This window comes from Eublepharis macularius, chromosome 11, assembly GCF_028583425.1.
Source record: "Eublepharis macularius isolate TG4126 chromosome 11, MPM_Emac_v1.0, whole genome shotgun sequence".
In the NCBI taxonomy this organism is placed as follows: Eukaryota; Metazoa; Chordata; class Lepidosauria; order Squamata; family Eublepharidae; genus Eublepharis; species Eublepharis macularius.
The window spans coordinates 47,973,725-47,996,313 of record NC_072800.1 but is presented as its reverse complement, the minus strand read 5'-3'; the positions used below and the strand labels follow the sequence as shown (position 1 = coordinate 47,996,313).

General features: G+C 39.8%; 1 protein-coding gene across 2 annotated transcripts in view; it reads right to left on the bottom strand.

The window, feature by feature from the left end:
- Window positions 1-632: 632 nt before the first annotated feature.
- The window catches only part of HIBADH (3-hydroxyisobutyrate dehydrogenase), a 90,945-nt gene continuing 68,988 nt past the window's right edge, over window positions 633-22,589 (bottom strand). For both annotated transcript variants that reach the window (XM_054990745.1, XM_054990746.1), the window contains 3 exons: window positions 20,844-20,920; window positions 3,880-4,036; window positions 633-1,549 (listed from right to left, as the gene is read on the bottom strand). In XM_054990745.1, coding sequence (XP_054846720.1) covers window positions 1,391-1,549; window positions 3,880-4,036; window positions 20,844-20,920 — 393 coding nt within the window. In that variant the 3' untranslated portion in view covers window positions 633-1,390. The remainder of the gene's footprint in view (window positions 1,550-3,879; window positions 4,037-20,843; window positions 20,921-22,589) is intronic.

The window sequence follows — 22,589 nt, the reverse complement described above, 5'->3', positions numbered from 1 at the left end:
TGGCTGCTTGATTACCACTGACAAGCTGAACTGGCAGGTGTTTGAACCTATATATGGAGGCCCATTTCACAGATGAATCAGGAACAAGTGGCACCTACATGCATTAAATTGTACATGCATAGGACCTATTATAGACAAGGTAAACCATTTGTATTCGGTAGATGAGGAAGTATGGCATACTTTGCCCCTGCTATCCACTATGCAGAGGGGAGCAATTGGGAGCTACTAGCTGTTCTAGATCATGGCTCATACATGATTTCTATAACAATTCCAGCAGGGGGACATTGGATTCCCATTATGTTTTAGACAGTGATAGTTGACTCCAAAGTATGTGATTAACCAGTTCCGATATCATTTTCTTCTCTTCCAATGTGCAAGCATATGGGGAAAAGTTAATGATGATAAAAGATTAGTGTGCACACTCTGGTACTCTGGATTATGGTTATTAGTTTTAATGATAGTGTTTTAATGATGGTGTATTATCATATATAAAAATAAGTAGGAAAAGTATAATGAATACACCAGTTTTTACAACTTTTACACTCTTTACACTTGTCTATAAAAAGGTGCTTGTTTCTCTGCACTCTTTGTATGCACAGAATTCAATAAAACTAAAAAGCACACATACACAATTTGTAGTGGTCATTTGCCATTTTGAATTTTATTGGATTTCAAAGCAAAGAGGTTACTTATTTAAATTTATAATAATGCAGTAGTAGCCTAAAGAAAGTGTGTATCAAGTGAGGTTAGTAGACATGAATATTTTGAAAATGTGAAAAGAGCAAAAAATGTACAAAATTAGGTTAGTATAGTGATAGAAATACACACATAGAGAAGTATTATTTTAACTATGTCTACTATTTAAAACCATAGCAGCCTTTCAATAAATTGCGTACATTTCTTAACATAACTTTCCACTGATACTCTCATGAGAAATCCACGATTTATAATTAGGCCAATACTAGCTTAAAAAAATATCTATCGGATAAATTCTTAATTACAAGAATCTTCTTTCTTTTTTTTAAAGATGAAATATTTTGTTAGGTAGGAAGCTTAGTATCAGCCCCTTTCATCACAGTTCTGTCTGTACAGTTGAGAACTATGCCATTAGTTTTATGTGCAAATGTTCTGTGCATCCTATTGACTGGATTTTGTTTAAAATCTGTTTTTATATCAGTTATGTATTATTGTTAAACTTTTTTTAAAAAAAATCCTCTCTCACAACCTGCTGTTTCAAACAATAAATGTTAAATCCAGGAGTCTGCAATAGGTATGGGTGAGATCATGATTCATGATCTTTGGACTACATCTGTGTATTTCTGGAGTAATCACAGCATTGAGGCCCCAAAGAGAAGTTGGTTTCTAATAATGTCCATTGTCAGAAAATGGTTCACAAGCTCTCTTCCTCTCGTAAAAACTGGAACACAGATGAGAAGTCTTTCTGGGCGTACCCCTTGGCACACATCATCCTGTAGAGTTGATGGGCTAGGGATCCGAGAGGGACTGGTGTCTTTGTATTGGTAGCAGATATCTGGGCCAAACCAAGATCCTGAGAATTAAGACAAAAATGGGGGAAGAGGAAAGAAAGAGAAGTAAAAAATATTCAAAAGTTGTTGCTGTTATCTTATAGCCAAATATAGGAGTTGCCTTATCAGAAAATCATAGTGGTGCAAAGGGCCAATAAATCAACTAATAAAAAAGGTAACACTACAAAGTTCAATGAAGATTCTTTCTAACACAATCCAGTTTAGTCTCATGAAAATCCTGCCTGTTTCCTAAGGATACTTCAAAAGTTTTAGTCCCCTTACCTTGTTTGGAAATATGGCTTTCATTCAGGAGATATTTGTGTGGGCAGTTGTAATATCTAACTTTCACCATTCTTGTATGCTCTACTATCTTTCAGAAAAATGAAGTCTAGTTTTGGACTTGATGTTATATCATTCTACACAATGGTGGATTTTCTAAAAACAGCACATTTGCCAGCATTTGGAAAAGAAAAGATTTTATATTCATATAACCTTCTTAATAAAGCTAACATGTATTATGTAGGTAAACATTGTTAACACACTCCTTTCCACTTGAAAACAAGCTTTTGGGGCTCTGTTTAGGCCCCAGTTTAGACCACTTATCTTGCCAGTATTGTTCTTAAGGAAAGATCAAACAAAAACAGGCCTCCAAAGACCTTGAAGTGCACTAGAAATAGTGTATGTGTCTAGGGAGTATTCTTAATCTCTTCAGGAACTGGGCCTCTGACAGAATGACATTTGTTCTGGTTTGTTTTTTCCCTGCAACTGTTCCTTCTACTCAAGATATGGCAAAAATATAGACTGAAAGACACTTTGACCCACTTTGTGAGAGAACGTGTGTATTTTTATTACATATCTATCACACATATACCATATGTAGATATAATTCAGGAAAGAAGATTTACAAGTATGATGATTCAGGTAACAATATTTAGCAGAGCTGTGATATTCATTGTACATTTGTTTATTTGGTTCCATTTGGTCCCCTTAAAAACACAGCTCATTGTTTAGGGTACGAAGATAGCCAATCACCAGATGAACTCATGCCCATCTTGTCTAGTGGGAGGTGGTCTGGAAAAACTGGCTCAGATAATCAATATTTCACTGAAGGAGGGCAAAGGGATAGACAACTTCAAATCTGTGACTTTTTAGCCCTCATTTAGGAACAACGTTGGTATGAACTCTCCCCCCACCCCTGACTAAAGACATTCCTTGTCTAGCCATCCTTGGGGAGGGGAGGCTCTTTATCTGGTCAATCTACCTGCCCTCAGATTTTCATCCAAGGATGGCTCAGAGCCTGTACTTATAACTTTGGATAACCATCTCCCGCAACGGGCTGACAAATTCTGTGAGACCCAGGTAATTGCAGCAGGGCTGAGATTACATACATGTCTACTCAGTTTATTCCATAAAATGCTTATGGTTCAGAAATAGGAGAAGCAGGGCTTTTTTTCAGCAGGAACACGGTGGAAAGGAGTTCCGGAACCTCTTGAAAATGGTCACATGGCTGGTGGCCCCGACCCTGATCTCCAGAAAGAGGGGAGTTTAGATTGCCCTCCACACCGCTCCAGCAGCGCGGAGGGCAATCTAAACTCCTATCTGTCTGGAGATCCGGGGGCGGGGTCACCAGCCATGAGACCATTTTCACTGAGGGCAATTTAAACTTTTAAAAACTCCTCCCTTGTTCCAGCTGACCCAAAGTGACGTCATTGGCCCTAGGAGCATGTGTGCACTTTGTGTGCACATGTGGTACCAGGGGCACCACCTCTCGCCAAGAGTTGCCCCCTGTGCTGGCAACCCACTGAGTTCCACCACCTCTTTTCCCAGAAAAAAGCCCTGAGGAGAAGTGCAGCAAAAGGATTCCTGAACAGTAGTATCATGATGAATCCTCAGAATAATGGTTCAAATGAAAGAGGTGAGGAGACCCAGCAAGCTGAATACGAAGAGAGAGCTTTTTAAAACTGCTCTTGTGGACTGCCAGCTGAGATTCTGATATATTAGTTAACTTTTGTTTCTTTAATTTCCATCCCAGTTTCAGTAAAAAAATAGCTAACCACATTTATATTTTACATATTTTATTGTATCTGTAATTGATGTTTTTATGGAACATATTCAATGTACTGTTATTAAGCCTTCAGGATGGGGAATAGCTGCAATCTAAATATCTATGCATGTAAGTGACAGTATTACTAACTAATTCCATGTTTTCTTCCCAGTAAGAAGAAAATTCTGTACACCAAAAGTCTGATGTACTGTTAGAACAGCCTAGGAGGAAAATATTATAGAACACACTGCTCATTTATTCTGTCTATCAAAGTAAGCAACATTGATAATAATATATGAATATACGTACCTTGGCCATCAGTGTTGTTCCAAAGCCACCTTGGTAACTGTTAGCCGAAGGTACGCCTTCCATTACTCCCGGCACAGGGTTGTAAGTATCGCTTGACCAACAACGACCTGAACTCATATTTAGAATTTTGGCCAGTAGCTTTGGGTCAAGACCTAACCTGTCAAAGGTCAAAGAAGAGAAGTGTTCGTGTCAAAATGTACTCGTCATGGGTGACTTATTTTTATATGTTGTCACTTCTCTACCTTTATTTTAAGGCTTGAAAAATGATCCACAGCATGGATATTGGGGTGAGGAGAACGAGGAAGAGTTGTCATTAAATTAAAGGTCATCAATCCTTGTAACACTTTTTGTGTTTCTACTTTCATGTAGCAATTTGCATGGAAAGTAAAAGATCTTCAGAATAGGTGTGTATGTTCTTTTAGCGCTTCTTAACACGCAGTTTTAAAATTCAAATAGCCTTGGAAATTGGTGGAACCATTTTAATACAGAAAAAACATATTTTCAAATCAAAAGGTTGGAGGCAAGCTCCACAAAAGGAATACTAATCTTAATGCATCTTCTCCTTCAGAACATTTACGACTGCAAACTTTTTTGGTATTAAATCTTTTTAATATTCTTTTGCTCAAGTGGAAAGTCTGCAGAGCACTGTGACATATGCTCTCTCTCTATTCAGAGACATGCATGATAGTTCTGGGTCAATTGCTGAGAAGGTTACTGATCCTGATAAAACAAAGCTTGTCGAAGCAGAAACATCATTTGTTCTATTGCCACCAGTGAGTGGATGGCAGAAAACCACTGTTCAGTTGAGGGTAGACTGTAAAAGAAGGGGGGAAAGTAGCAAAAATATTTTAATACTATATAGGCTTTTGTAGCTGGTATGATCCTGCGGTTGTTGCTAACAAGCTGCAAAGTGCCATTTTATAACAATTATACTGGTGACTGTAATCAGAAGCAGCTGCTTTTAAAAGTTGGTTTCACATTTAAAACTATTAAACTCTGCTGCACAAATATTTGCATGACAAGGGATGAGAAAATAAGACTTAGAAAACCAAAGGATCCACATTTATTGTAGTCATAATACAACATACTAATGAGGAAAAATAAGAGCACAGAATATTTTTATAAGTGGAATTTAGAGTGTTTTTTTGCTTTCTGGGAAGAATTTCTCATGGAAGCAACATTTACAATGCAATCCTAAGCAGAGTTACTCCAGTCTAAGCCTATTGGGCTCAGACTGGAGTAATTCTGCTTAGGATTGCACTGTTAATAAAAGACTCTAGTTTTAAGACTTACTGGGTCAATATAGAAGCAGTATTTTCCTTGCTGTAGCAAGCAGTGCAGTATGTATTAATGTACCTAGCATGCTATGTAAATACACAAAAAGGGAAGAATTTCAGGAAGAATAAATTTCAGGACCCAGTGTCAGTGGCACTCAGCAGTGAGTATCTCTTTTACACTATAACCCTGTCGTCTCTGGTCTGATGCTCAATTATTCTTTTCCAATCTTTCATGATACTTAATTTTTGGAAAATACCTAACTTACCGAACTTGCACTTTCAAGGCTATCCTCCAATCTTAAGACTGAGCCACTATTGAATGGAAGTCACCTTTTTGTCTTTTCAATGGAAAAACATTTGAGTTTTAAAACAAAAAATGCACTTTTTTTGGTTTGTTTTTCAAGTGAGTCACTAAGAAAATCAGCCATAGTTGATTATTTGATGAACCACATATGGGAATGTTTTAGAGGTACACTGAAAAGTCATAAAGAGTACCCTTGAGATTTCACACCTCTTATTACCAAACTTAGTATCTGGAGAAGTTATAGACCATCCTCCAGAGCAGAACTTCTGTCAACTATACTCCACGTTGGATGTTTCCGATAACTTCCAGCAATGCTTATTCTACAGAACAAAACTGGACAAAAATAAAGTTCCCCTTATTACCTAATTGCAGCCCAAACCTTAACAACTACCAACATAATATTCTCATGAAACATCTGCAACATAAAATATACTTCAATCAAAGATATTGTAGGCAACTCAATTAATTTTCAGATCTTGATTTTGAAAGAATATGTGAAAGTAGTACAATTTTCAAAATTATTTGCTCTTACACACTAGGCAGCTTTCTTCAAGAGACTAGAGACTCCCCCCATCCTTCCAGTTTTATCCCTTGCAGCAAGTATATCATTAAAAAGAGCAAGTTAGAGGTGTTTTGCATTTCATCTTCCTGAGGATTCATCTACTGGTGCGTAGATAACTGACAGCTAAAATTAGACATGTATTAAAATCAGTTACTGAAGAAGTCCTCTGTCTTCCACTGTGCCCAAAGCTTGTAATGGTCTGAAAGCGGGTAGAATATACAGTAATTGTCATTCAGTAAGAGTCTATCCTAGAAAGTCATGCTTCAGTGGAGAAGACTGAGTTTCCATTTGAAATCAACAAATTAATCCAAGACAGGTATCTGAAAGGGCAAGTTTAATAGGAAGCAGCTACTGGGCTCTCAACCATGATAAAATGTTATTGCTGTTTCCCTGTAAATTGGCTCTGAACATATGATACTTTCTGCATAAGAGCTCTATTGCTGTTCAAGAGATATACTGCTCAAGCTATCAAAACGATGACAGTCTGTCAGTCCCCATAATAACTTGCCACCGGACATGGCAAGAGAATGTGCATGTGTGCGCATGCATTTACAATTGCCAAGGTGTTCCACATTGGGGGGAGGAGAGATGGAAAACAGGGAGAAAAAGCACCAATAAACACTGTTTGTGTTGCTCCTCATCAATAACTGTGGCACATAATTCATGCAAAACCCTTAAAGTCTTCATAAGGTAATGAGGAGTCAGGAAGTACAAAACCAGCCTTGATAAGGAAGTTTACAATGCTGTTTAAAACTTTAATTAACTTCTGACTAGCTAAATTTGAAGTTTATAATGGTAGATCTTCTTCAGGTGTTGGCTTGGAATCAAATGGTACCAAATTCATGACTGAAATAACTGAAATCTTAAAGGGTCTTGGGTTTTGAGATCTCTCAGATTTAGAATCTGGCTTTAGCCCTCTCATGGCTTTCAGCAAACAGCTGCAGAGGTCTCAGAGGACGGTCTACTCAGAATCAAGCTGGTAGCATAATAGAATTTGCTGGTAAGAATGTCATCACGATCTCCAGCAATGGAATGTTTGCTTCAACATAATTTGATCCTCAGATTATAAATTACCTGAGAAGTCCAACTAGCCAATCCTAACACCATTTGATTAAAGCAAAAATTTGCATTATTATTTAAGTACCCAAAATACCTAAAAGGTTTCATTGCAGACAGACACATTTTCATATACTATGAGTTTTAGCTTCTTAATCTAGTAATTTATCACTAAAATCAGCCACTGCACCTATTATACCTGTTTTTTCAAAAGGGGTCCAGAAGAGAACCAGGAAATTACAGGCCAGTTAGCCTAAAGTACGTCCCAGGCAAATTAGTAGAAACTGTAATCCAAGATAATTTCATCTGGAGAGTGGTGTTGGTCTGCAGTAGAACAGTAGGATTTGAGCCCAATGGCACCTTAGAGACCAACAAGATTCTTAGGGTATAAGTTTTCGAGAGTCTGAAGAATGAAGCTTTGACTCTCGAAAACTTGTACCCTAAAAATCTTGTTAGTCTCTAAAGTGCCACCAGACTCAAATCTTGCTGTAATCAAAGATAGAATTATTAGGCACAGAGGAGGGAAAGCCTGCTGGAGGAAAATCATAGCTTCTACAAAGGGAAGTTTTGCCTCACCATCCTTTTGGAGTTTTTTGAGAAAGTGAACAAGCACGTACACAGCAGTGACCTGGTATATACTTGGACTTTCAAAGGCTTTTGATGTTACGTCATCAAAGACTCCTGGGCAAACTTATCTGTCATGGGATAAGAGGATGGGTCCTCTTATGGATTAAAAATTGGTTAAGTGACAGATATGAAAAAGCAGGAATAAATGAACAGTTCTTGCAATAGAGAGAATTGAGTGATGAGGTCCCACAAGGACTGTTATTGGGACCAATGCTATTTAATTTGTCCTTGAATGATCTAGAATTGGGAGTGAGCAGTGTAGCATCCAAGTTTGCAGATGACACAAAATTATTCAGGGTGGTGAAAACCAAGGCCAACTTTGACGAGCTCTAGAAGGATCTCCACAAATTTGATGAGTGGGTAACAATGTGACAAACAAAGTTCAATATATGCAAGTGTAAGGTGATAAACAGTGGAACAAAAAAAATCCTAATGCTAATGTATATGCTAACGGAGTCTGAACTTACTGAGATCAAGAGGGAAAGAGACCTTGGGGTCATAGCAGATAGTTCAATGAAAGTGTCAACCCAGTGTACCGCAGCAATGAAAAAAATTGAGTATTATTAGGAAAGGAATTCAAAATAAAAATCAATATTATAATGCCCCTGTATAGATATATGGTGCAGCCTCGTTTGGAATACTGTGTGCAGTTCTGGTCACCGTATCTCAAAAAGTACATTGCAATGCTGGAAAAAGTACAGGAGAGGGCAACCAAGATTATTAGGGGTTGGAGCACCTTTCCTATGAGGAAGGCTGAAGAGTCTGGGACTTTTCAGTTTAGAAACTAGATGACTAAAGGGTGGTGGTGGTTTATACAATTATACATAGGATAGGGAGAGTAGACAGAGAGAACTTTTTCTCTCTCCCCCAAAATATTAGAGCCAGAGGGCATCCAATGAAGCTGATGGGCAATAGATTCAGGATGGAGAAAAGGAAATTCTTTACACAAGTGATTGAAAGGTGAAATTTGCTGCCAGAGGATGTTGTGATGACCGCAAGCATAAACAGCTTTAACAGGGGATTACACAGCTTCAAGGCAGATCAGTCTATCAGTGGCTACTAGCCATGGGCACTAAATGGAACCTCCATATGCCAAGGCAGTAAACCTCCGAACACCAGAGCCGGGAGACAACGTCAGGAGAAGGCTTTGGCCTCTATGCCCTATAATTGGCCCTCTAGACTAAGTGGCTGTCCACTGTGTGGACCACTGTTTTAATCCAGCAGGACAATTCTTATGTTCTTATGAGACAGCTTTAGCCCTCTAAATTTGAAATTTAGCTTGCTTTTACAACTTCTCCAACAATACCACTTTCTTCTTCATAAAAGCATGATATAGTATAAGGAACATTGCTGTTACTGTTGGAATTAGCTAGATACAAGTTGAGGGCCTGCAGGGGGTCACAGGGTGAGGGATGACAATTTGGAAATTCCCCCTAGCATCTGCCTCTCTAAGCATTCAGGACTGGGTTTCTCCTCCCACCCTTCTTTTTAACGGATGCTCAGCTGCTCTCAACATCCTATTCTTTTATTAATAGATATTTAGGGTGGTTCCACACTGGGGCCATTGTCGACAAACAAACTGCTGCTGTTCCAGCATTAGCTGCATGTAGAATTACTATGGAGGATCCACATGATGGTGGATATTGGGCCATTGAAATGATGCATTTCACATACTTTCCCATCCAGGGAGGGAGTTTTGTTATATTATCATCATAAATCTACCTTCCTTTCTGTTCACTGATCCTTGCAGAGGCATGCCTCCCTTGTCTTTCCAGTTTGAGCCAATCAGCACTATTAAATCATGGCAGCATATCACAACTTTCCCATTCTCCTCTGCTTTCCCTCCCCATCAAAATGACAAGGCATTATCACAGATTCCACCACCCTTCTACAAGGTTATATATTTGCAGCTGTTGTACTCTAAATGCAGCACCTTATCTGTGATGTGATGAGAAACTCCATATCAGTCCTTGTACAACCCCAGGGGCAAGCATTTCTATAGAGATACAATGAAAGGAGTCCATACTGAGGTGACTGCTTAATTTTCTTCTCTCTCCAAGTGTCATGGACATCCAGAATCTCCTTGTGACACCAGAACACACCTTGCCTGATATTCTTCGCATAACATATAACACACAGGAGTATCACTTACTGGCAGAAATAGAAATGGTGCCAATTTCCTATGAGGAATGGTGTGACTTCACCAAATTTAAAACATTTTTGTAATTAGAAACTATTCATAGGTTGACTACGAGAACTATGATTTCATAACATGCTTTCAAGCTAGAAGACAACAAGCCATAGACTTTTTTCTTGCAGACCAAATAGTACAATGCACCAACAGGTCTACAAACACTGTGTTCCTCAAACTACATGTGCCAAAAGGTAGTGAAACAGAAATGCAAAGGTTGTACACATAGCATAGAAATTGTATGGCTATTCCACTCAAAAGCAAAAATGTCACAACAAATCAAATTGGGATGGTAAATGGGAAGGAATAGGAGAACACTGGGCTGGTGACAGTGGCACCCAGAACTATCATTTTATGAATGATGGCAATTGTGCTACATTTGGTACGGAACCATCTTCAGACTTTATCAGGCTCTTAAAAGAGATTTTCCCCATTTTTCTTTTGTTTAAATTAACAAGTCATTTTTACATAGCTGGGGAATCCTCCAAATAAGTACAGCCCCATCTTGTCTCTAGGAGGTTTCATCATGTGACTTTCATCTTGCACACAAGGGCCAGCCAACTTACTATTAGATACAGTGACAATCTGGAAACCTGTGAAGATCTGGAAATCCTCTCCACCCTCAAAATCTCTTCCTCCATGATTCCCTAAGCTTTTCATGGGCTTGAGGATGCTGGTTTCTCTTTCTTTAACTGTCACACACCTGGAACATTTTCACACTAGCTTTTTAGGATTCTCTCCCCCCTCCCTGCTTTAAACTACAAAGTTTAAAGCAGGGTGCACTTTGCTACGTGGGAAACTGAAAATACACAGGCCCCTCACTTGTTTATGGGTGGCTCCATTGTGCTGCTTTTGACATCTACATATAGTGATACTCTGAGAAACACTTTAAAAGTTTGGTCCTAATGGGTGAGGATTTGTATAGACATCCAAAGTTGTGATGGAACTGGCGGCTAGGGACAAGCCAGAAAGACAACAAGCCATAGCCTTTTTTCTTGCAGATCAAACAGTACAATGCACCAACAGGTCTACAAACACTGTGCTCCTCAACTAATAATCTAAAATAGTAACGGTAGCAAATTATCCAGGCTATAAAGGAAGGTTAGTAAATTTCAAGTGGCAACATTCCCGTGATTCTTTCTGCATCCAGCATTAAGAATTTGTAAGGCCTTTTACTTCAAGCTAAGTTGAATAGCCTGATTTTTGCACCCCAAAGTTGACATATTGATAAGGACCCCCACCCCCAAACTAGGCTACTGTGGGGAGGGAAGATGTCTCAGGGACAAAATGGGGTCCCGTTGACCCTGGCTGACTCCATGAAAAGCGTCAGGGTTATACTGGAGCCAGCCCTGCTTTTAAGTAAAAGCAGCAGCAAAAAGGCTTTCTCTCAGCTTATGGCCTCTCTACACAAGACAGCTTACCTAGGGACACTGAAGTGAACCTCATGTACTCGCTTGCACAGCCCCACTTTAACTTGCTCCGCGTGAATACATTCACGTATTCCATATCAGTTCCTTCTCAATTGCTGAAAGTATCCCAGTTTCCCCCACATCCATTCATTGAATTGCAGATCTTGGACACTTTCTCACACTTTAAAGAAATTCAAACTGGCAAGTCAAAGTAGCCTAAAGTACTTGTTCTCACAGCAAAAACAGAGCTGAATTGGCTCTCTGCCCTCCTGACTCACTTGCAGATGTAATCACTCAAAGGAAGCTCCCGTGAAAGTGGCATTCATGTGTGCTGAATCAAAAAATGGAGGAGCCTTCAATAATGCAATACAACACCAACAGAAGTGAACCAGAAATGAAGGCAAAAACAATAGACCAAGCAACAGCAATATATTACATATAAGTGAATACAATGAACAAGTAAGGTAATTGCCATAAATGCCACAGTCAAAAAACAGTTAACCATTTTGTGTCTTATATGGCCAATACTAATCTAGAGTGAAAAGAACAGGCTACTATATATTCAAAAGGTACCAGAAGATCTACAAATTCAAAAGGTGCAAGAAAGTCCAAGTAAGCAGAGAAGTAACTCAGTTCTCTGATCAAAATAATTTCATTAATCTTTTCTCTCTTCCTTGTTCCATTTGCTTCTTTTTAGGTGGTTGATTGCAGACCGAAACGCCCAGAGGACGTACCCCGGCCACTCGACATTCAGGGCCGGCAAGGTTCCTAATGTTTCGTTAAAACCTCTTCGGGGGCAGTTAACAACTCCACCACAAACGTATAAAGTCTTTCAGCACCAAACAATCAAAAGGTCCATAATGGCTACATCCTCTGTACAGGGCCTTCTGCTCATACCACCCTGCACATTGATTAAATCAACAGCTGCATGTATGTGTGCTTTCTCTGTATTAGTTCCCACTTTATGGACTGGCCTGCCTGAGGTCAGGAAAGCTCCCATTCTGGCTTTCCACAAACTGAATTATTCAGGAAGGCTTTTCTACTCAAGATTATAAGGCTAAAAAAATATATGGAAAAGAGATGGGATGTTAAGGGACAATTATGGTCTTTTGAAGGGTTTTAAAGATATTAAGTAAGATAAGATGTAGTTAAGATCTTTACCAATAACAAGACAAGAACAACTATAGTATAGAAATAATGTGATAATAATAATGGGGGGTTGGAGTGCTGTTGGAAGTCAACATGGAAAAGGGGGAGGGGAGGGGTGGGGAAATATAGCTGTGGGAAATTAAATGAATTGTACATGTATTTTAATTTGATTGTATTGACCCATCCAATAAAATTATTAACAACAACAAAAAAGATTATAAGGCTGTGTCATAAAAAATAGCTCAAAGAGATACTTTGATAAGAGATGGGGACTATTGACTAGGCTATTGGGTACTGTCTGCTGATTTAGATATATTTCTACCGGGTAGTTCCACATTACTAAAATGTTGTGTTATTTATTTACCCTTTAATTCAGAAAGGTTTCATCTCTGTGCTCTGCTTTATGCTAGTTTTTAAATTTTATGCTACCATACCCTATTGTGTTCTGTTTTCACTGGAAGTCCTAACTGTTGATCATATGGTATTATACTCAGTGAATGTCCTAGCTCTTGGTCATATTGTATTCACTTGCAGTGTGACAAAGGCATCTCAGTGACAAAGGCAGACTATAAATAACAACTGCAGAGTTTCTCTGAGCCTATCCTGTGAGACTTTACTTGAGATTCCTGGACTCCAGTGGCAAAGTTTAAATAAAGTTATTAGTGAAAGATCCTGAGAGGTGAGTGTGTGTGTGGGGGGATGTCTGTCCACATAAGTGGTCTCACCTCTGCCCTTCTTGTCACAGCTTCATTCTGGCATCATGCTGAAGTGCAATTCATGAATTTACAAAGCTCACCTGAAACGTAGCAGGGAAGGAAGGTTGTAGAAGGTTGCGGGGGATCTCTAAGATAGCTAGAGATCAGCTTCTGTTCATTATTTGTTTCATATTGCGCATGAGTGTGACAAGAAATGTGAGCTGAAAGGCAAAAGCCAAAGAGATCTGGATTTTTAGTCCATGGCTTGTTGCTTGTGGCTCTAAATCAGCAAAGCCAGCAGATCCAAGATAAGAACAGGATGTAGCATATTTTGCTTCTTGTTTTTTTTTATTTAAATTGTATTTTTCTATTGTATAAGCTGTTTTGGATCTCCAGTGGGGAACACAGCATGGCAAACATAAATATACCACACTGTCTTGCATCCCACACGTCTTTTCTCTCTCCTCCCCCCACTCCACCCCAAAATGCCTCCAGAGATGCTGCCACTGGGATATGAGGGACCCCCAGAAGCAGCATGGCAGGAGGAGGTGAAGGTCTCTTGAGGAAGGAGGGAATTGGCAAAAAATCCCCCCTCCGTCATCTAATGATCCAACTCACTGTGTTAATATGGCTCTTCTATACACTTCTGCAGCTCTCTATAGGCTTTTGTAGTGGTAGAGAGTGCCCTCAAGTCATAGTTGACTTATGTCGACCGCTGGCAGGGTTTTGATAGCAAGAGACTAACAGAGGTGGCTTGCCCTTGCCTGCCTCTGCAACCTTGGTCTTTGCTGGAGGTCCCCCATCCAATTACTAACCAAGGCCAACCCTGCTTAGCTTCTGAGAACTGACGAGATCAGGTTCACCTGGACTATCCAGGTCTATGGGCTTTTAAAGGAATTGAAATAGATTGCATCATTTTCTTCAAAGTAGAATAAAGACCATAACAGAAGCAGGCAAATAAATTTTTCTGCATGTTTAAATACAATAGTTTGGATATTGCACAATCCGTGTTCTGTTTCCACAGAGGCAATTTTCAGCTTCCTTCTCTATTGGCAGCTTCCCATGTCCTTAGTGAGCTCTCCCCACCTTGCCACACCAAGGAGCCTCCTGATCACAGCAGTATCCCAGGAGTGGTTGCTTCTAGATATTCTCACCCTTGCACATACCCCTTGTGCACCCCCACTGCTTTTGGCAAAGATGGAGAAGCAGGGAATAAGATCTTAGCTGTTATTTATACATTTTTAGGTTGTCAATTATATCTTTTTCTTTCCCACTTCATTTTCCATAAATCTGATCATCTGATTGTGAAGCCAGTTACACATTATGTACCAAACCCATATTCTGGTCATAAATAAATTTGTTACTCCCTTTTAAAATAAAGAATTTAACAAAAAAATCAGAAAAATTAATAAAAATGCATCATGCTTTAATTAAACATGGCTATGACATAAATGAGTATCAATGCAGGCACATCATGATAATGTATGCTTGTGGGAAGAATTTACTACAAGGGAATTCATACTTGATACAATTTTTTCACCTCAAAAAAGCTCTATAAATTGTAAATGCTGTATGTATTTTATTAGGAAACAATTCTGTCACTTAAAAAACCACACTTGTCAACCCAGAAGAAATTGATAGCAGAAGCATTCATTTTTAGTGGCTCTTGAAGAGTGCATACGAGTGATTGCTTGCAGGTATGTGTGTGCATGAATGCCCAAGAAACTAAACTACTCTATTTTGTTAGCAAAGAACAGTTACAGCAAAAATTTAAGACTACAGAGATTTCCATGCATCAGAAGAAAATTAAATTCTAAATTCAGATTCATTTGTAAACACAAACGGAAGATGGTATGCATAGTTTACTTATTCCTGTTTCTGGAATGGCGCTGCTCCTGAATATTCTAAACCGGCAGGGCTTTTTTTCAGCTGGAACACGGGGGAACGGAGTTCTGGAAACTCTTGAAAATGATCACATGGCTGGGGGCCCCACCCCCTGGTCTCCGGACAGAGGGGAGTTTAGATTGCCCTCCACACTGTTCAGCAGCGCGGAGGGCAATCTAAACTCCCCTCGGTCTGGAGATTAGGGGGCAGGCCCCCCAGCCATGTGACCATTTTCTCCTAGGGCAAGCCACTGAGTTCCACCACCTCTTTTCTCAGAAAAAAAGCCCTGTAAACCGGCATCTTAGAAACCAGGCTAGAGTGGTAGTGCTGGGAACCAAACAAAGTTGCCCAGGCACTGGCATTTTGGTATCATGGGCAATGGGTGTTTTCATGCTCTGCTTAGGGAGGGCAAGATCAGGGAGAAGCAAGAGGAGCCTGTGGATGTGACAAATCACATTCGTCATGGTGAGCCGGAGTCTGAAGATTACTGCAACATCTGAACACAGCCAAATAAGAGAGTTCTGAGGGGCTGCAGACTGCTTAAGGAGTCTTCCTCCAGCTGAAGTGGCTCTTCTTCCTATGGAAGAACTGCTTGAGTTGGAGGAAGACTTCAAAATTTACATAGTAGAGTGGTAGGATTCGGGCCAGTGTTTCAACATAAAACCACCATTTTGGGCTACTACTAGTAGTAATGGTGACAAGGATAATTGAGTCTTAAATAAAACAAAGAAAACTGAAAATAGAGGCTTGGACCTACTGCAGTCTTTCTGTGGGTGCAAAGACTTCTGTCCATGGATCATGATTTTTACAGCTTCTTCCATCTGTGGCAGCCTGAGATTTCCCACAAACCCTTCTTGGGAACCCCAGGAACAGGATTTCAGGGTGCATTTCTATCAATCAAAGCAGAGGGGGAACCACAGAAGTCATGCATAGTGGACCAAAGTTCTTACACCTGTGTAAATGCTGCAGGATACTCAAGTCATCCCTCCCAGATCACTTTTTCACCCACAAGCTCAAGCATTTTACATCTTGAGAATGGCTGTGCCAATATCTGATACCTTGGCAGGAAGCCAATCCTTCACAATCCAGTTCACACATTAGGTTGGAACCAAAGTTGCCTTTCCACATAAGAAAACTAGATGTTATTTTCCTCCTTTTGGAACCTACCCAAAACATCATTCTGGCATGAAAGTGATCTCTATGTAGGAAAACACATTTATTGTATGGTGAAAGCATTATGAATGTGTTTTTCCATATGAAAGCAGGCAGACAAAGTGGGTGATGCATATATTCAGTTATATGTACGCCTTCATTCCAGTTCCCACTGAAACTCGCCATTCTCCTGTAGTCCTTTTTTGGGCCAAGAAACAAGCATTGGAAAATTCATAACTCTTCAGGGATTTTTTTTATGTAGCAATGTCCAACTTTCATCAACAGACAGAGCAACTCATAAAGAGCAAGATGAATTGCTAACAGCTCTTGTCCAACTTCTACAGCTGTTGGTGCAGTTTTGTCCACACAACACAGTGTTGCTATTTCTGAATATACATGACTAGTTGGAGCAGATGACAGAATGACGCCATGACTTAGTAGCCATGCAAAAACATGACCTGCCTTGTGCAAGCTGTTAATAAGCCCTGCTAATAGTTCTCAAGGATGTTGGCCAAAATCCAGCAACTGACTACTAGGGAGCGCAACCTGAGCTTTTCCAATGTTGCCCATGGCACAGATTTCAAAAGCCAACTTCTTCCTTTTGAGACCAATGATGGGAACCAACCGCATCTGTATCTGGATTATTATCAAGATGAGTATTTGATGAAAACAAAAGATAGATGGCACCTAGCATTTCCCAAAAAGAAAACTCCAGTCTGTTCATGAAAAAGGCTGAGTTAGAAGTGACAATATCCATTAACTTGGAACAAAACTGACAGAACGCAGTAAGCAAACTGAGAGCCAGTTTGGTGTAGTGGTTAAGAGTGGCGAGACTCTAATCTGGAGAACCAGGTTTGATTCCCCACTCCTCCACTTGAAGCCAGGTGGGTGACCTTGAGTAAGTCACAGCTCTTCTAGAGATCTCTCAGCCCCACCCACCTCACAGGTTGATTGTTGTGGGGATAATAATAACATACTTTGTAAACTGCTCTGAGTGGGCGTTAAGTTGTCCTGAAGGGCGGTATATAAATCAAATGCTATTGTTATGTTATTATTAAAGATTTCACTTTCATACCTCTGCCTTTATTCCGTCTGGCAACAGGAGCTGCTGCTGCTGGGAAAAAGTTCATGAGTGGTACATAATTTAGATTGGAGATAATGCTGCTTTACCAGTGATAGGGAGTAAAGCCTGCATCGCACGTGACACCCCTAACCTGGCCTTAATCAAGGCTATTGGGCTTTAACACAGTCCAAATTCACATCGCAGTTAAAAAAAAAAGTTAACTGGGACTGTAGTAAGCCAGCAATACTTGCATGTTACGTTGGCTGCAAATGCCAATTATGGTTGCAGGTATTGCCAACCATGGGGCCAGGTATTTCTGCACCCCAGGCTAGCTGACTTTAAAAAAAAATACAGAAAATATGACTTTCTGCTTGAGCCAAACACAATGAAGTCATATGCGATTGATTTTTCATTAAGCAAACCATGACTTAAAAATGACTATGATACACCTTTACAACTCTCAATTACAACCATAGTGTAAAACCTTATGGGTTTTATTATGGCCTGTTAAAGATATGCTCTCCTATCTTACAGATGCTCAATTTTAAAATGTAAATGGTACAAGATATTGATAAACCAATTAGCACTGATGCAAAGCAAATTCCTCTTTTATCTCAATTACAACATGACAACTTAATAGGTCAAGATAGTTCTAACATCTGAGACAAGGTCAATTCAATAAAACAACTGTATCTTGATATGATAATCAAGAGGAAATGAAAATGTATTATCGGGTCTTTTAGATGCACTTGTGTTTGCGTGAAAACACAGGTTTACATACAGTTATATATTTCATTATATATACATATCAAAACAACAATTTATTCTTCAGGATCAAGACTCACAAATATAGTGTGCAGCTTTTAGTGAACAGGTTAACAATGAGAGTAAAAATCATTACCTGCCACACAATGAAAAAATAAAGCAAACACTAACTGGGAGCAAAATTACTAAATATTGAAAAGTTAAAGTAAATATCTATTGCCTACATAATAACACAGCAATATATAAAAGATGCAACCTTACAGCAGGATTTGCCAACCTTAACCAGGGAGTCTAGCAAAGAATTTGAACACTAGTTTAGCTCCTAAAAATATTAAAATACTTACAACGATTGCTAATGTTCACATTTTTAAAAATGCTGTTAGTTTGTGTCTGACATGCTCATGGCTCACAGCTACACACATGCACTGTGGTCTACCAGGTGGCTGATAAACCTAATTTTTATTGTTCAAAGACATAAAAATGGGTATGTTGAGTCCTTGGTAGTCATAGTACATACTGGCAAGCCACTGTACACTCTGTAGTTGCAAGACTAAGATGACTGTTCTCAACAAATGGAAGACGAACTCAGAAACTCTGGAGTGCATGGTTATAAAAAAAGGATGATTATTTGTTTTGCATTGAAGATAAAAAGACACACTGGAAAGACAAAAGATGTCAAATCCTAGACTGTTAACACTGCAGAATATTTTCTTTGCCAAGTTCAATTAAAAATGCTGGTGTTAACTTTTGAAGCCCTGAATGGCTTGGGACCAGGGTATGCCTCAATCCCGTAACAACCTACCTGTAATTTGAAATTGTAATCTGGTACCCTGTTTGTGTGCTGTTATTGAGGAGGGCTAGGCTGGTTGACAAGTGAAGCAGAGCATTCAGTGATGGTCCCCAGTGAATGGAACTTTCTACTTCGAGAAGCTTGCCATATCCCATGCTTCTGGTGTCTCAGAAGCTGCTGAAACCTGCCCTGTTTCATAAGGCCTTGGACAGTTTTTATCCTTTATCCTTATTTAGCTTTATTGCTGCTTCTTAGCTCTTACTATATTGTTGTCTGTTTTCTCTGCTGGGTGCTGCTATGAATTGCTTTACTGTTGACTTATTTTGCTTAAGGCTGCTGTGTTTTAGTCTGTGTTTTTATTTTTTCCTTTCAGTTTCTGTTTTATTGGTGGTTTCATTGTGTTATTGATTCATTGTTAGCCATCTTGAGAGCTGGTTTTGTTCAGTAGAAAGGAAGGATATAAACTTGTCAATAAAATTAAAAAATTCTACATCCCATGATCATAGCTTTTTCTACAATTTTTCACTTTCCTGAAGAGAGTGAACTATACATTACATTTCCTGAGCATAAGTTCAAGACACTATTTGTTAACCTCATTTTAGCTATTGTGCTATGCAAAAGACTAAAAAAAATTGTAAGCACATATTTTAGGACTTGGCTTAAACAGAGCAAAATAGGCAAAGTTGGCCAATGAAATACAATGTGTTCTATCAGCCCAAACCCCTCTATATTTATAGGGATATATTGGACTTTGTCATTAAAAATAGGGTAGATTTTCTGTAAAGAAAGAAGTAGATGGGCCCTGGGTACAGTTTTAGCACAGGCCATTTATGTCATATTTCAAAAGACAGAACTCTACAAACATTAAGGTGTGCTAATATGAAGACTCCATTCCTTGTCACTGAGTCGCCCCTTCGTCTCTCAAATCTCTCCATCCCAAATTGCAATAGAACTGTGAATTACAAGTATCAAATGCTAAATTTACCCCACAAATGCACTTCTTTTCAAAGGCGCTAAATTATCTCAATGTAAAACAAGATTCTGCACATGAGTAGAATATGCTATTAAGTCTATTTTTAGCTTCATCTTGCACATTATTCACAGCTGAAAAGACCTATGCAAAAGGCCTCAATGGATGATTTGTAACAGTTCACAAAGCAGTGGGCTATCCCAAAGATGCTCTGGGGCTGGGAAGGGGGAAGAAAGCTGTGCAATCCCTGAGCTTGTCTGGATAAACTCTGGGAAGCTTCTCAAATGCCTTTCACACTAAATCTTTTGGGATCAATGGTTTTGGAATAGCTAACTGGGAAAGCCTTTGTATGCATCGCACACTGTATGCATTACGTATCAGAGAAAGCAAACCGGAGAGCATGAGAGGGCCTATGCAGCTGTATTGCCAAGGCACTACCAACATAGCAGCATAAGAAGCTACAGGATGGGTGCTGATATTGTTGTTTACATAGGTTTGCAAATCCAGTAAACTGATGAAACTTTTATTAAACATCTACTACAGCTTTCATAACCATGGCTGAATTAGAGAACAGAGGAGGGAACTCCTACATCTTGGACTTCTAACTGCAGGATAACAACAGTGCTATCCTAAGCAGAAGTCCATTGACACCAATGGGTTAAGGATTGCCCTATAAGTCACAGAACAAAGGTGGCTAAATACAAGAGAATTCGATGACATAATTCTGTATACACACCCCTTTATATTTTCAAGCTGTTGCACGTGATATTCTTTCTCCACTACATGTTTCATTTGGAAATAAAAAAAGGGAGCCACTAATCTAACACACACAAAGTACAGTTTTATTTTATGGCCTTTGTAAAAAATGTCCCAGGCTCCCTGAAATCCTACACTAGATTAAACAAGCGAGGCTTTTTGTAGCATTGTAATAATGAAATAGCACACTTTTGCAGCAGACAGCTGTTAATCTACATCTTTGAAACATCATTCTTTTTCCATAGAAGAGTCAGCCAGAAAAATACATAGAAACTGCTAATATATAAAAAGGGATCCCATAAAATGTAACAAACCTGATTCCAAGATTCATAGTCTCAGCAGTTCCAATCATACTGATAGCTAAGAGCATGTTATTGCAGATTTTTGCAGCCTGAAAATAAATAAAATGCCTAATGAATTTCTCCATTGCCCTGATAAGTAACAAAATCAGAACCGAGTGACATTGTGAATGGATATGTTCAACAGCCACTCCTTAGGGCAAACAGCAACAAGTTCCCATGCACCATGACAAAGGTTAAGCACTACAAAACAACATTTTCGTTTGGTGTACTTCCGATATAATAGCTAGAGGTGGGCACGATCAGGAAAAAAACCCGAACACGATGTTCATTGTTCGTTGCCATCCACGAACAGGGAATCATGAACAACCATGAACATGACCCTGTTTATGAACATGCTCGTGGTTGGTTGTTCGTGGGAGGGAGGGGGGAGACTTGGAAGGGAAGAAAGTTCCCTGCGCCGTTTGCAAACAGTGTGGGGAACCTCCTTTCCTTCAAAGTCTCCCTCCTTCCAGCTGGCTCGAGGGAGGGGGAGACTCTGAAGGGAAGAAGATTCCCCATGCTGTTTACAAACGGCGTGGGGAACCTCCTTCCCTTCAAAGTCTCCCTCCTTCCAGCCGGCTGGAGGGAGGGGAAAGACTTTGTCAGGAAACCCCTGACAAGCGGCTGAGTCGGGGGTGAAGTGCCCCTCTCCCTGCTGCTGTGCAGGGGTTTCCCTGACAAGCAGCTGAGTGGGGGATTTAAATGTCCCTCTTCCTGTGCTGCGCAGCAGCAGGGAGAGGGAAATTTAAACCCCGGCAGGCTGCAATCAGCCCATGTCAGGGTTTCCCTGACAAGCAGCTGAGTCCGGGGTGAAGTGCCCCTGGGCTTAGATTGGGGTTTCCAGAGCAACAGGAGTTCAGACAGAGTTCAGAAAGTCCGTGCCTACTGTTGCCAAGGGAATTGATTGAAAGGTGCCAGACTGTCTGGCTTGATGAATGGCTGATGAACACCGCAAACAGGGTTTGGAATGAACACATGTTCGTCGGGAACGGGACCTCACAAACAGCTTGCTCGTGAACAGCTGATCAGGCTATTTGTGGCTTTTTTTTGTTCGTATTGCTGTTCGTGCCCACCTCTAATAATGGTTACTTTGCACACACACACACACACACCCAAGATAAATGGCATGGTAATTGCCTGCTTCTTGTTAATACTACTAACCATATTAGAAGATTATCAGTGTAATCCCAAATAGTGTTACTCCAGCCTAAACCCACTGAAATCAATGGGCTTAAACTGGAGTAACTTTTCTTAGGATTGCACTTTATGCCATATTAAGTAAACCATAGACTGGAACTGTCAGCTGACTCCAGCAAAGAATTCCAAAGCAGTAAAATTTACTGCAGCATTTCAAAGGCATAAGCATTCTTCATCAGACCCATGAAATAGACTGAGAATGTGTTAGGTGCATATTTATGTTTTGCACCACACTTATGATTTCCATGTATTCACTGTGGGTTGGATAACAGATACGTTCCTTTTGTTCAATGGAACTTTCCCACCTCCTTCTTACTGTGGCACCTGGCTGTCTCCAGCACGGGATATGGTTCAGGGGATTACAACTAGAGTGGGAAACTGGTAAAAATCCCTTGTGCTAGCACAAGAGGCTCTAAAGCTTGCACTTTCTCTTTAGTACTTTGCTTACCCACTCACTCTGCCTCAGTCCATGCATCTAATGATACAGGTCTTTAGCTAGGAAAATCACACACTATGATCCAC